The 15958-nt window shown below is 41.4% G+C and overlaps 1 protein-coding gene across 1 annotated transcript in view; it reads left to right on the top strand.

The window, feature by feature from the left end:
• The window catches only part of PEDS1 (plasmanylethanolamine desaturase 1), a 34238-nt gene extending 18561 nt beyond the window's left edge, over positions 1-15677 (top strand). The window contains exons 3-6 of the mRNA XM_005286229.4: positions 6987-7078; positions 7802-7946; positions 8749-8961; positions 14492-15677. Coding sequence (XP_005286286.1) covers positions 6987-7078; positions 7802-7946; positions 8749-8961; positions 14492-14613 — 572 coding nt within the window. The 3' untranslated portion in view covers positions 14614-15677. The remainder of the gene's footprint in view (positions 1-6986; positions 7079-7801; positions 7947-8748; positions 8962-14491) is intronic.
• Positions 15678-15958: the final 281 nt, after the last annotated feature.

Genomic DNA, 15958 nt, shown 5'->3' with positions numbered 1-15958 from the left:
AAAAACCTTCAGCTTCTTCTAGCTAAATCCTTGAGGGACCACCTTCCTAGCAGCCATTGAGACTCTGCTGTCCTGTTGATCTAGTTAGCTGCTTGTGTAGGCTATGCATCCAGCTCCAATCTTGATTGCTTTACTTGGTATTTATCTGTAATGGCCAGCCAGGGCCCATATATGTGACAGGGCTAAAATGAGTGACTCTTAATTTTTTTTTTTTAATTGCAGGAAACTTAAAATGTTGCAGGATTCCTTCCTTTGCTGTTAATTGTTTTCTAAAACATCGATGTCATTAGTTCTTATTTGTCATGTAAATAATTTTCAACAAAAGTGAGGGGGTGACAAATTTGTATGGAATGTAGATGGGTGTTACTGTTATGGGAATACCTAAAACAAGTGCTTCTAGGAGTAAAGATGTGTTACCAGTAAACATATATGTATATTTCTATCTGTTTTGGGAATTTAGCTTGAGTTTTTTCCCTTCTAACCCCCTCCACTTGCAAATTTTCAGTCATTCACTTTAAACAGCAATTGTGGTAAAGTAAAAAGAAAAACAGGAGTACTTGTGGCACCTTAGAGACTAACAAATTTATTAGAGCATAAACTTTCGTGGACTACAGCCCACTTCTTCGGTACACAGTCTAGGGAAAAATACAACACTTCAATACATGTGACACTCCTCAGTCCAACACACCTATAGTAGGAACTCTGTGAGTAGGAGTGAAACGTCACTTACTCCAGTATAAGACTGCTCTGTTGGTGGAATTCACTTGGAAATCACAACCAAGGGAAGGTACAGTTATATTTGGCATGACATTGGCGTTATCCCCATTAATGTATCTGATTTGTCACAAATCCAAAAAGAGAGAACTTTTATCTGTGGAGCTCCCAGGCATATGAGGTGCACTGCTCTCTGGCACCTTCCTATAGCGTTTGGGAGCTCAGGTCACCAGAGAATTGTCAGTGTTGTGTAACTTGCTCTAATGCGACGTTCTTGGATACACTCTGTTCTCTGGCTGTTGCAATTTTTGGTTTTTCCTGCCTGCCATCTATTGCAAAACAGCCCAAAAACATCAGAAGCTGCCGTTCCCTAGGCTTCTGCTTGTATTGATGCATGGTATAAAAGCTCCAAGCTTCTTAACACGTCTCAGATCTTTTAAGGGTCAGTCATATTCACTGGCTGTATCTCACCTGTATACCTAGAAACTCTTTACTGAGTTCTCCACAATGATGCTCATTTTGTAACAATAACCACCAGCTCAAGATCTTGCTCCACTAGCCATCACACCTTTGCCTCTGCCGAGGTCCATTGCAGCCTCTTGCTTCTGTACCTCAAGACCCTGTATGTATCTGAGGGCAAAACCAGCCACAGCCTTTCTGGCAAAAACCAGTGCCTAGCCTCTTTAATAAAACTTCCTCCCTTGCATGCCAATGATATGAGGGTTCTGCCTTATTGAAACCACCTCTGTTGCTGTTCTTTGCTCCAGTTAAAATGCCTGATTAAACTCTTTGCCTGTGAAACCAGATTTCACCTTCTGTTGAGGCCTGTCAGTTTTATTCACTTCATGATCAGTAGGCTGCTTTTGAAAGAAACGCCCTTCTGTGTGTTCCAGGCCTCTGTTTCCACTTCTTCTTTTCAGCAGAACGACATTCTGCATTAATAGTCTAAAGTCACTTAAAAAGTAGCCCAAAACTAGATAAATATTTTTATTGGGCTAGTAGCTGATTCTGTTTATTGAAATGAAGTGTTTTTTTTAACAACATATTGGTCTATACATCAAACAACAAATGAAAGTTTTCATTAGATACCTAGTTCTGAACTGATTTTTTTTTTTAAAAAGCATTAATCAAAAAAATTAAAAACATTATTATATATTTCTAATTACATTCAATGATGGTAGTCAATGTCCATTATTCTTGGCCATGATATTTTCTGAGATTTTTCTAATCCATCATGAAATAAATCGTTCAGAGTTCCTATTGATTGGATTGAAATAAGATCAAGTTCAGCAAAAGTCCCTTTTTCTGCTGTTCTACAGTGGCCTGGCTTCTGATCAGCATGAGACTCGTGCATCCCTGAATCACAAACTTTGGGCTTCCATCTTTACTGGATATGTGACTGGCCCTCCCTAATGTTATCAATCACAATTGGGCTATGTTTTTCTCTCCAGACCTCGTTACATCTCACTCAGTCAGAAAGGAAGGAAGTTCTTTATAGTCACACAGGTGTAGGAGTCCAGAGACCTTAGTTCTATCCCATGTGTTGCTATAGGCTTCCTGTGTGACTTTAAACAAGTCACTTAGCATCTATGCCTCCATCTCCTTATTTAAAATGGGAGAATGCCTGACTCGTGAGGAAAATGAGGCTACATTCATTAATGTTTGTAAGGTGCTTTGAGATCCTTGAATCCAAGTGTTATAAAGTGCAAAGTATTATCCCCACCACGAGTGCCAGGTATAATCCCGCATCCTCTTTCCATACTCCTTTCTGCCAGAATTACCCAGCTGTGAATCAGCTAGATTGTAAGTGAAACCTACCTAGCAATGCTGCTTGCTAGAAAGGAGCTTCTAGCATTTGCTGGGATTTCAAACGGCCTTAGAATAAGACACGTCTTACCAAACTCTTCACTCTTTCCCTGATCTTGGTGTTTGATAGTGACTGCTCCTGAAACGCTGTGTAAAATATTCTCAGACCCTTCCACAGAGACTTTTTTTCTGCTCTTCTTCTCTTCCTTTTTCAGTTATCTTGAAAGTTTCAAGGCCATATGATCTTCACAGAACATACTTCAGTCTTTGTGAGGTCAGGTGAGAAAGAATTGGGTACATGGCTGCTACAGCCTCCGTATTCGTGGTATTTGAGGCTATGGCTACACTACAGATTAAGTTGACTAAGTTACGTCGCTCAGGGATGTGAATTAGCCACCCCCCTGAGCAACATAATTTATGCTGATGTGGACAGCACTAGGTCGTGGGAGAGCTTTCCCTGCCAACGTATTTACCACCACTCACGGGGGCTGGAATAATTAAGCCAACCGGAGAGCTCGCTCCTGTCGGCTTAGAGCAGCTACACAGAGAGCTTATAGCGGCGCAGCTGTATTGATGCAGTTGTAAGTTCTCTAGTGTAGCCATGGCCCAAGTTTTTAAAATAAACCACCTATTCCTTTTCCCCTTTAGGTAGAAGCCACACATTCTTTCAGATTCATGATGTGGGGTGATCCCAAAGGCTGAGTGCTGTCCCACACTGGCTAGCTGTATCTCTAGCATATCCATCTATCTTAGAACAAGACAGTCTTGTTCTAAAATGAATTAATCATGGGGTTTTTTTATGGTAGTACCTAGGGACTAGCCAAATCAGGGCTTCACTGAGACAGGCACCATACAAGAACAGCAGTGGACAGTTCCTGCTCTGAAGAGCCTACAGTCTAAATTGACAAGGCAAGACAAAGGACAGAGAAAAGGAATATAATTTGTTAATTCCATTATTGTTGGGGGCAGAGAGGCACATGTCTGGGATTAGCTAAAAGACCAAGGGAAGGGCAAAGAGTGAGGGGGACCCTCAGAATATACTGTGTGAATGGAGGGGAGTGGGTGAGCTGCACTATCTCTGCACCACACGCAGACTAAGAGAATTCCTGCAGTACTTCATAGTATTAACAACAACAACAACAACAAAAAGACTACTCCTCTTGTTTCATAAAAGTATCTGCACTTTGGGAATCCTGCTAACGTCAAACAAAATCTTGTTAACGGTCCCAAGACAGATGATCTAAGCATCCTGATTGCAACAGGATGTGTGGCTCCATAACCCCATAGTAAAAAGCATGTCAACATCAACTCATGACTAGGAGAAACCCAACCTGTCTCACTGCTGGATAAAAATGCAGAGGTAATTTACTCCTGGTGCATCCTGGAAGGAGGTGTTTGAGACTCTCTTTAGAGCAGCAGTGAGATGCCAGAATAACATAGCCAGGCAAGCTAACAATGTAACCATTAATTTCTGGTTTGGGTCACAAGTAGTGACACGGGTCTGCTTGTCTCTGCCTAAACCCTAGCAGACCCACATGACAAAAGCACCACCTCCTGTGACTGGGGAGCTGAGGTGGAGGAGAGGTCTAAAGTTTGTCTACATTGCAACTAGACACCCATGACTGGCGCATGCCAGCTGGCTTGGGCTGCAGGACTGTTTGATTGTGGTGTAGACTTCTGGGCTCAGGCTGAAGCCCAGGCTCTAGGACCCTGCAAGTTGGGAGGGTCCCAGAGCTCAGGCTGCAGCCCAAGCTGGAATGTCAACACCACAGTTCACCATGCCTGAGCCCATGAACCCAAGTCAGCTGACTTGGGCCTGTGTGGGGGTTGGGGGGATGTGGTAATATCTAATTGCAGTGTAGACATACCCTAAGGCATCTGGAAGAGAAGATGCTTGCCTGCTGAGTAGAAAGCCAGGAGCCCCCTGTTTTCTTGGAGTGGCAGACCAAGGTCCCAGGAAGAATCAGTGAGGCAGTTTGGGTATTGCCCTCCAGTTATATACAGCAAAAATAAAATAAAACTCTGTTCTTATCTTGTTTTAAAAACTAGCTGGTGTTTCTAGAGTTAAAAAGTCAGAATATGTCTGACACCGTTACTTTTGTAACCGAGCCGGTTTTAAAATGTTAATGTGACTGTAAAAAATGGAGAACTAAAATAACTTCCAGAAACTCTGTGACCGTGGCTATATGACTAGTTCTATTATGTGGCTTCCTATGAGCAGTTAACCAGCTCCTCAAATACAGCATGCACCCACCCTTAGTACACGTACTGCTAGACTAAGGCCTCTGCCTTATAAATTACATTCCAAGTGTCAGATATGAATGGTATGGTTCATTAGGTTTTATACTGGTTGCTAGCCAATCCCTTTATTGAAATGTTACGCACACACCCCTCATTTATTTACTTCTCTGATTCCAAGGTGCCCTTTGACAATGGATTGAAAGATCAGTGTGATGCTTAGCTTGGCAGGAGTTGTGTAAAGTTTCCATGTGACTCCCTCCAGGATAAAACACCTAATCAGTTTCCAGGTATATTTTATTTGCATATTCCACTTTGCAGATGTGGAAGTTTAGGTCAGTGTCTACTGAATGCCTTTAAATAGAGCTGCAGAAGGAGTGGGTGTGGGAGAGGAGAGTACTGCTGTTCTTGACAGTTTAAGTGCAGTTATACACTGAGAAACTAATGCACCTTTTTACTCAATACAGTTCTTCTCTGTGGCCAAATTCAGAAGATAAGACTTTAAATGCACAGAAAGACTGCAATTCTATTATACCTGGAGAGCCAACACGGCTCCACAAGGGAGTTGGATTCTATTCCTGCTTGCGTATCAACAAAATTGTAACCAAATCCTGCCCTTGGTGACACTTCAGAAACTCCATTCAGAGCAATAAGGGCAAAGTTGGAGCTGTAGAATCTATTACTAATTTTTTTTTTTTTTTTTGTACCTATTGCTGGCCATGTGATGGTTAAGGTGGTGTTGGGTTTTGACCTATAAGGCCCTAAATGCCTCGGGACTTGCCTACTGGAGAGACAGTGTCTCTCCCTGTGCTATGCTGCTACAGCTGTGATCAGCAGAGGCCTTTGAGCTTGACTTCCCCCTCCCCCCATCTTGCCCCTATAAAGTGGCTGCTGGCAGAGCCTTCTCTCCAAGGACTTTCCTGCTAATTATCTCCCCCCAATAGGTTGACATTCTGGGCATGCTGTAAATCCTGTCTAGTGAAGAGCTGAGGCAGCTGATGGTAGAATTTCAATGTAGTGAGGAAGTATGATAGGGTCATCTTACGATGCATTGGTCACACAACTGACCAGATGTCTGACGGGAAGATGTGCTGTTGCTTCAATCAATTTTTATTTGTCTTTAGATGCGCCAAAGTTGCCCTGAGTTTTTGAACAGGTGCTTTTGGCAAAGAGTTTGTATAAAACTAAAATTTAAATAAATCTACTTATCCGCAGGAACAGAAGAACACCATTTAAATTGCAAACTTAGTGCACATGGCTGGCAGTTTAAAAAAAGATATTCTTATTCACAAACTGTCCATGTTTGTTTACAGATTTAGACACACATTCTTCTACATCTACCATGCCACTGTAATAACTCTTCAGTATAGAACACTTTCTGCAGGGAATCATCAATATGGACTCTGATGCTCCTCATTGCATTATTGTAGGTGGCTCCACCCGATAGCTGGCTGCTAGGCTTTCAACCTTACTTTATAAATAGCCTTGCTGTAAAGAACCATGTCTGGAAGCCCCTTCCAGGTATTAAAGTGTGCATCTGTAGCTGATATTATTTAGTAGTAAGCTGAGAGAGTTCTCTGCGGATCATGCTTAGAAAGCTTTGGCGAGGTCCAAGAGTGTGTGGTGGTAGCGGGGGTCTGCTGGTAGGAGGTCTCTGCGAGTGCAAAAAGAATAACAACCACGCTGTGGGTAGTGCTACCCACTAACACTATGAATATCTGTGCAGATCTGGAAAAGGGTGGTCTAAACAGAGTACGTACTAGGTAAAACCAAACTGTCCCTTTACGTTGGCTGTTAGATATGTTAATTAGATCTACCAGCTATACATATAGATATTTGAGAGAGGATCATATGCAGAGTAGAGATGCATTTTAGAAGGAATTGGTTTCACTGATTGACTATCATTATAAATTAATATCTGACAAATCTAGATTTACTGGTATGGAAATTATTATTTGATAACAATAGGATTGTAGGTCAGATCCAAGATCTTATTGTCAGCTAAGAGAAGACTTAATCTTTTAATGACCTCTGTCATGATCATCCACTTTCATTGAAGAGTTGACTTTTGTGCATTCAGAGTGGCCAGATCACTCTTGTGTTTGGGAGTGTGCATCTGTCCAGAAAATAGTAGTAGTGATATTTTTTTTTCTGGGGGGGGGGGGAGGGTTATGAGATTGTGGACATAGAAACAATACTTCTGGATTCCTAACTCTGTTTTCTTAAAGTTGCAGGAGTTATTACTGCTGACTTTCTGTCAGGATTAGTGCACTGGGGAGCAGACACCTGGGGATCTGTGGAGCTGCCCATAGTTGGAAAGGTTTGAGATTTTTAATTTTTAAAATGTCAAATAAAAATCACTTTTGGGGAAGCTGCTACCATCTTAAATGTGCTATGCACTATATAGGAACTTGTTTCTTTCTGTCTTGTCTTCTCTCCTACTGATTTGGCCTGCTTGTGTCCTCCTCACTCTCTTTATCCCATGCTAATTGGCCTGGCATATTGGCGGTAGAGCTATGACATACAGTGTTAAACTTCTTCTAGACTGATAAGTCAGGAAGTTTGAGGTGACTCTCTTTCTAATGTGCCCTGTTCTGACTGGGAGTATTGACAAGCAGAAGTAACAGTAGACTAAGACTAAGTATCTCTGTTCCCAGATCTGCTGTTGCCTAGCTGTGTGACCTTTAACAAGTCACTTAACGTCTGTGCTTCTCCCCCATCTGTAAAATTGTGATAATGCATATCCACCTTTATAAAGCACTTTGAGATGAAAAGTGCTACGTATGTGTTAACAATATTAATACATTGCTTAAAAATGCAAAAACTGGGCTGAAATATAAGCATTGTATGAAGATTTGCCAGTGTAAAGCAACAGATAGTTGAATTATTTCAAACGCTACTTCTAAAAGCTTGAACCTTAATTCTTAGGTGCATGATAGTATGGAAGCCCTTTTATCACTCTTTGATGTGATGTTTTCATTCTGTTTCTGATCCATTCATTCGTACGAGTAATGGCCTGGCACTTTTGGCTTTGTTCTTTCAGGCTTTCATCAGACCTTTCAGAGAACATCACATTGACCCCACAGCAATTACTAGACATGATTTTATAGAGACCAATGGAGATAACTGCATGATGACGCTAGTGCCATTGGCAAACATGGCCTACAAATTTGTTTCTCTTTCCCCAGGTAAGCTATTAACAGTGACTATGTAGATGTATTTAGAATCTTCATCACTGGATAAATTGAATAAGTGCTTGTCCTTGTGTGGGGAAGGGATTAAAAATTGAATCTGATTCATGTCAACGGCTCTAATTTATGTTGGAAGCAGATGTTTGGGGGGGGGGGGGAATTTCCACTGTTTGATAATGGGTGATTAATTTTTCCCGTGCCAAGGATCTCCCATCTCCAGGAAAGTGTTCTATTGAAGAGTTCAGTAAGGAAGCCTTAAAATATAAATTCTCCAGAAGAACTAGCATCTCATTCTTTCCCAAAGGACTTTTAAACTCAGGCAATTAAGGAAGAAAGCTTAAGATTAAATACCAGTGAAATTTGCTATTTTGCAGAAGTAGTTCAATAAATGTAAAGACTAATAATGCAGCATTACATTCTCCTATTTAATTACAATAGCCAGTAAACCCATAGCTCAGGTTCCCACTGTCCATTAGACTGAATTTATTTTGACTAATTTGGTGTGGTGCATACTAGTCTTGCAACCCTATTACTTTGTGGTATTTCAGAACGTCATATGAGATGAGTTGTTCATGACTCAGCGGCTCTGCTGTCAGTCTATTGCTGAAGCAATTTGGTCATGGGCCTTGTTAACATCTGAAGTGTCAGCCACTGCTAGAATAGTGTCAGAATTGAGGGGCAACTTCTAAACAGGGCAGGCATTATTAGAAACTATCTGGTAGGAATCTGCTTCTTCAATAAAATAAAAGAAAGGAAAGAGAGTCTGGGTTTTTAATGCTTTTTTTTATTATTTTTGCAGAAGCGTTGTACCAGACATGCCCATGGGAATGTTATGTCTTTGCCCTGGCTATCTTTGTAACGTTGACAAACCAGATTCACAAATGGTCTCATACGTACTTTGGTCTTCCTCGCTGGGTCATCTTTCTGCAGGACTGGCATGTTATCCTGCCGCGGAAACACCACCGAATCCATCATGTGTCTCCCCATGAGACTTATTTTTGTATTACCACAGGTAAAGTAAACTATATCTTCCTGGACTGAGCTTTTTTTCACTGAGCCAGAAAGCATACATGTGGCAAGAATGTAGTCTGATTGCATATATGATTACTATTTAGCAGTCTATAAAATGTGCAAGATGTTACGTGCCACAAGTTGCAGTATGTTAGCTTCTACTGTACAAGTCAACTGAGGCTCTTTACTTGGTATTGTTACATAAATAAGAAAAATCCCAATCCCAAAAAAGAAGAAAAATCAGGCTTGTGATTGGCTGAAAATCAGTAACTTCTTACTGTTGACTTCAGGTCAGTGATGCTGAGTCTTGGGAAAGGTCAAGCAGTCTGATCTTGCATGCAAATTAGTGCATCTTTATTCAATGTAGTGAATTCTGTGAAAGCTGCTATTCTCATATAAAGGGAATGATTTCATTTTCTTAATCTACACTGGCATCTCTCCTTGAATGTTAGTTTCCAAAACAAGTTCTTAGACTTATGAAATTCATGGCCATAATGAGAGAATTTCCAAATACTTCTAACAAAGGCCTTCAGAACATGTGTAACTTCTTTATCAAGGTTTTTTTTTGGCCTCTGATTCCCCTTGGATCTATAAATCATGATATTCACCTCAACTAAAGTCATTCTGGTTATGTCCATTTTGCAGATGGGCAAGCTAAACCAGAGTGCTAATGACTTGCTCAAGGTCACATAGCGAGCGATGGCACAGCTGGAAATAAAATTCTAGATTCCTGACTCCATTTCCTGCTCTGACAAATGGACCATGAAATAAATAAAAATCTATAGATTTGTATTAGTCATGCAGTACTGTGTCCTGTGTAAAGCTTTATAACTTGTTCCTGTCATCTGTCAAAAAATAGTCTCCTACCCTAAGCATTTGTTTCATTTCTATTTCAGCTTCTTTAGCTCCCTGGTACTTCAGGTACTACTGTGCTGTTAGCTGAGTCCTCTTTTGACCTATCTCACCTTTTATACTTACACTGAAGTCTGGATTTCTCCTAACCTCCAAATGTGAAGCAAAGCAAATGGTTTGCTCCTAATCATTGTCAGAACAAAATGCAGTGAGATTGAGACGGTATGGTAGAGTGATAAGAACAGAGGACTGGGAGTTAGGATTGAGCTAGTCACTTGACTGTCTGCCTCCAATAGCAAGCTTCTGTGGAGGACTTGGAGTGCTTCGTACGGAAAGCACTAAATGAACGAAAAATATTATAAGAAGTATTAATCCCATTCCCTCCTCTCCAGCCCACTTTAATTTCACATCAAGGTAATATGATGGATTGCTTCATTGAATAAAGTGTAGGTATACAAAGGCTTTTGGATCCCTAATCCCAGTGGTCTTAGTTTTAGAACAGTGGGGAAACCCACAGCCTTTGACGTGTAAAGCTCTTTGTGTGTGTTGTGTGTGAAGTGTTAATAGATACTGAGGCATGTACTGCACTTCAAAAGCAGCCTTGTTTGTTAGTGTCACTGAGCAAGACTTCAAATCCTGAGAGTACACTCTGCTTCAGAGCTGACCCCATGTACATAAGTGTCTGCCCTTGTATCTTGCCAGGAGAGTGTCCGATAACTGAGCACACGGACTCTTAATGGAATTCCTAATGCTAAAGCTTCCAGGCTGACTGTTGGGATTCCTTCCCAGATTTTTCCACTTGGCTTATCCAGAGCATGTCATCCAGTTCTGGGAGAACAGTTTATCCAGTTCTCTGGAATCCAAAAAATTGGTTTGAATCCAGATGTATTGCTGAGGTCTCTTTATTGGCATTTCATAAAGTTATACCTGAGGTGATGAGGCTTAGGTGAAGGGGATGGGTTAAGATGCACCACAACTCCCAAGTGCATAATTATAAATCAGATTATATACCTAGTCTAAAACAAACTAACACATGCACATTACATTCTGCATTGTATCACATGCTTTGATTGGCCTCCTAATTTTGTGAACCAATTCCTGTATTGATCATAAGCTATCCATATACTATAAAGTATGCATTTTTCACAAAATGCACTGTCAACCTGTGGAACTCCTTGCCAGAGGATGTTGTGAAGGCCAAGACTATAACAGGGTTCAAAAAAGAACTAGATAAATTCATGGAGGATACGTCCATCAATGGCTATTAGCCAGGATGGGCAGGGATGGTGTCCCTAGCCTCTGTTTGCCAGAAGCTGGGAGCGGGTGACAGGGGATGGATCACTTGATGATTACCTGTTCTGTTCATTCTCGCTGGGGCACCTGGCATTGGCCACTGTCGGAAGACAGGATACTGGGCTAGATGGACCTTTGGTCTGACCCAGTCTGGCCGTTCTTATGTTAGGAAGCAGAGCTGCAGCTGCAAGCTTATCACGCATTACTATTATCATTATTATTTATCTACTAGCTCTATATTATTTACAAGGCTATTTGTGAATTCATGCAGTCTGTTAACTTCTGTTTCCTTACATTGTTCATGCAAAGCCTACAACTGTCACATTTAGAAGTTTGGGAAGGATGGGTCAATTCCCAGAGGGTGCTGGCAACATTGCTCTGATGAAACTTGACTTGTTGCCTTTCCAGAAGGGATGAGGTGTACAGAGAGGGAGGGTTGCTAGCAGGCGACCTAGTAAATACTGGCCCCAGGGTACAGGTGCTGGGTCATTAGCCTGCACACAGACTTGGTGGGAGATAGACCTGCTGGGTAGGGAGGAGGTGGGGTACTGGTGGCCAGTGCTGAAATGACCCTGAAAGTGTCCTTGTTTTATTTTGGGATCAATGGGTGCCACTTTAATGTTTGTTTGAATCCTGTGATGGGCATATACGCAGCATGAAGATCCCACCAGCCCGGATCGGTTTGCTCTGATGTACCCCATCTATAGGAATGCTTTGCTCTGACCTGACAAAGCTGGCTGCAGGGCAGCTCCTCTGGCAGCCTCTCAGTTCCTCTCCTCATCCTGCCTCCCATCCTTTCCTACTTGTTCTGTCTCTTGCCCAATAGCCCTTGTATGTCCACGCACCTGTGCTTCTCTTTGGTTTCCTCCTCTCCACCTGCTGCTGTTTTCCCTTCACCCATGAACTCTTGGGGGAAGAAAATTTTGAGAGTGAGGATTCCGCTGGTGGGTGCAATGTTATGTACTTGAGCCAGTTTTCCGAAGCATGGATTCACTGGCATGACTAACCTAAATGCCGCTGCGCAGGAAAAGATGGATTTAAGCTTTTCAGAGCAGTTCAGTTAGTATTATGTGGGTTAGTTTAAAGTACAGTATCAGGAAAGAACTGTAACTATCCTGAATAAGATTATGAAAGTGGCACACCAAGTGGTCTTGAGTCTTGCAAGCTGCATGCTAAACAAAGTCTGAACTGCTGTTTTAGAATTTCAACTTTATACTGAGCACAGCATGTTGTTTTACTAAGCACATCCAAGGAAGGTATCCCAATACTTTAGGTAAATACTTCGAGTGCTCTAATCTCCTGACTGTATGCAGAGGACGTTAACATTACTTAATTTATTATCAGAGGGGTAGCCGTGTTAGTCTGAATCTGTAAAAAGCAACAGAGGATCCTGTGGCACCTTTAAGACTAACAGAAGTATTGGGAGCATAAGCTTCCGTGGGTAAGAACCTCACTTCTTCAGATGTGAGGTTCTTACCCACGAAAGCTTATGCTCCCAATACTTCTGTTAGTCTTAAAGGTGCCACAGGACCCTCTGTTGCTTTTTACTTAATTTATTGCAACTCTGGGCTCTTAAGATTAAGCTAGTTCTATACACCTTTTAAAATCAGAAATAAGGTTACCTAACAAATCTACCACTGAGCAAGTCTCGTGATAAAAGCATAATCCCAAATGAAACTCCTTATAGTCGAAGCAAAGGTGCACTACAAGCCCCTCTCTTTTTAAATCAATAGGAGCACAGCTCAAACATTCTTGATTGCATCTGTGGCAATATTGCATAGCCAAGGTCCATGCTACTTACTGTTATAGGCTAATACCAACATCTTGACCACTGCCTGGAAAATTTTTGATGGCTACTTCAGATACTGGGACACTGGAGTTAGGTGCTCCCTTTGTGATGCTTTTCTTAATAAACACAGGTGGCCCCATGCTGTGTTAGCTTCAGTTTCCAAATAATCTCAAAATGTATCCCCATCTAGAACACACGACAGTATCTAATAACAAGGTGACAAAAGCGTAGATATAATAGTACATAGGGTACAGTGTGATCAGAATTATTTTTTGAGTTATAATGTTTAGACAGATGAGAGTTAATGTGTTTTTAAAAGCTGGAGTTTCCCTAGTTAAACATGCAGTTTTCCCTACCACTTCCCTGGCTGTGCCACTGAAAACAAGGAATTAATATAAAGCATATTTAGTTATGACTGGGGCAACATATACTGAATCTTACTGTTTTAAAGTTAATTCATTCTTTTTTATTAGAAAAAGCAAATCTGGAGTATTTACAGTGTCAGAAGTGAAGATCTGTTTAAGTACTTTGTGTATGGTGAGAAAGGAGTTGGCTTGTTGGTATAAACTTTGTTTTTTAAGGATATAAGTAGTGTAGATCCAAAATTTAGGTTTTTCTGAAATTTTACAAAATCTGGTGAGTTAATAAATCTGTCTAAATGTCAGTGACCAGTTACGTTGTTTGATTTGAATATTCTCTTGCACTGCTTGCAAATGAGGCATTGCATCTGTGCGCTAGTGCACAGGAACCAGAAAGGGAAACCATCTGAACAAAAAGTGAAACTCACTGGTCTGAATGAAGGGCAATTTGTAATCTAAATAACTAGCTAGAAATTTTAAAAGAGAAATATCTAAATTCAAGGTGCTGTATTTACAAATTACTTTTGTTTTTTAAGTTTGTCTCTTTTTTACCCTAATAGTCTCCTTTAGCTTTGTGTAGTGACCAGGGCCGGCTCCAGGCACCAGCGGAGCAAGCTGGTGCTTGGGGTGGCAGATTGTTCGAGGCGGCATTCTGCCCAATCCTAGGGCGGCACGGCCACTTTTTTTGGTTTTGTTTTGTTTGTGCCGCTCCGGCTGCCCTGTAGGGGGCGGCGGCGCAGAGGACAGGAGCGCCCTGCAGCAAGTCCGGCAGGGCAGTCCGCGTCCTTCCCTTCCAGACAACCGGAGCGGCGCGAAGCCTCCCGGCAGGCGACACACCAGTCGGGGCCGCATGGTAGCGCCCCGCTGAAGCCCTGGCTGCCCCCCTTCTCTCTCCCCCGCTTCCTCCCCCTTCTCCCCGCTAGCCGGGGCACATCTGCAACATAGGGAGTCCCCCTGCACCCTGGCTCCGGCCGCGCCATAGTTTTTTTGTTTGTTTGTTTTTTGCTTGGGGCGGCCAAAAAGCCAGAGCCGGCCCTGGTAGTGACCATTCTTCACTGTTTGCCCATAGAGAAAAGTTCAGTGGTAGTGCGCTAACACATTTTTGTTTGATATTTAAAGTGAATAACGTTGTTAAGTAGGGAAGAAAAGCAATGCAAACTTGAGTTTCTACTGCTATGGTTTAAGCTAATGCTCAATACTTTTAATTCCCCCCCCCCCCCCCCCCTCTGGTCTTTCAGGTTGGCTGAACTATCCATTAGAGAAGATTGGATTTTGGAGATGCTTGGAGAATATTATCCAAGGAGTGACTGGGCAAAAGCCTAGAGCAGATGACATGAAGTGGGCTCAGAAAGTTAAATAAAACTCTTACCAGCCTTCTACAGTTCTTATCTTTGTTGCCAACCTTTTTTTAAAAAAAAAAAAGCCATCAGCCAAATGCAAGACTTCTAAAGAAATAACAGACTAAAGCACAAGCTAAAAAGTGCTAACATCGACTGCAGTTAAAAACTCATTCTTCTTAAAACAATACTTGAAATGCGAATGGTTACTTTTCCATTTGTACTGAGCACCTTTCTTTAGCCATGTCTGCTGATGTCTTAGAGTCTCATAAAAGCCATCAGGTGAGCCAGAGAGGAAGACGATGCACCATCACTTCTAATACATTGGTGGCACAGTAAACATGTGTTGTATCAACATTATTTAACTTTTAAAAGTAGCTTGTTGTCTAAGACCAATATGGAGAATAGTGAAGATAACTTGTCACAGCATTTCAAGAAATCCCATCCAGATATGCTGCATGAAAACAGCATGTCAGAGTGATCGAAGCCAGTAAAATTGTCACCGTTTCAGTGCGTTTAGTGGTTGATAAATCTGTCACTTCCATCTTTGCTATTGCGTTAAGTCTTGTTAACGTGGTGTGGAGCAGACTTTGAAATCTTGACTCTATCAATGGGCAAAGAATTCTTAAGTGTTTTCAGTTTCTCTTAAAATAAAATAAATTTGTTCAAATTTTTGAGGCATTTGAACCAACCATTTCTGTATAAGCGTTCAGCTTTACATTAATAAATGTCTGAGTATCTGGAGGGCACATTGTATATGTGTATCCCACATGCTTGCATTAATTGATTCGGAGTGCTCACTGATGGGATCTTGCAAGTATGTGTTTCCTGTTCCAATAATGTTTAAAGTAGGTGTAGCATTGGGCACATCTGCAAATTGTTGTCTCTTGAGAGCAAAAGACATCAAATTTGTGTCTTTAGCACAGAAATGTTAATGGTTGGTGTTTTTTTAAGGTGCTTGTTGGTTTCTGTAAATAATATAAAGCCTTAATCTATTCTGGTGTAACATGGAATAATATTTTAACGTGATGTTCTGAATGTATATAATTTATAACAGCAGTTGGATAATACTAATCACATTTGTTAAGTCTCGTTGCAGTTCTTCTTTTATTTGATGGTATAAAATCACACTTCATCCTCAACACTTAGTCTGAAATATCTAGCATTCACAGGATTAATGCATAAGTCCCCCAGCAGCCTGGGGAGGTAAACCTTGCATTTCCTTTGCTTATACTATAACAGTGTATTTTACTCTTTCAGTATATAAGCATCTGACATTCTAACAAAGGACTATTTCAGTTTCTACCACCCTGCAGAAAAGCTTTACATCCAGATCCTACAGTGAGCTCTACGTAGGGCAGGGGTGGG

Source organism: Chrysemys picta, chromosome 13 (genome assembly GCF_011386835.1).
Source record: "Chrysemys picta bellii isolate R12L10 chromosome 13, ASM1138683v2, whole genome shotgun sequence".
NCBI lineage: Eukaryota > Metazoa > Chordata > Testudines > Emydidae > Chrysemys > Chrysemys picta.
This window is presented reverse-complemented; position numbering and strand designations above follow the sequence as displayed.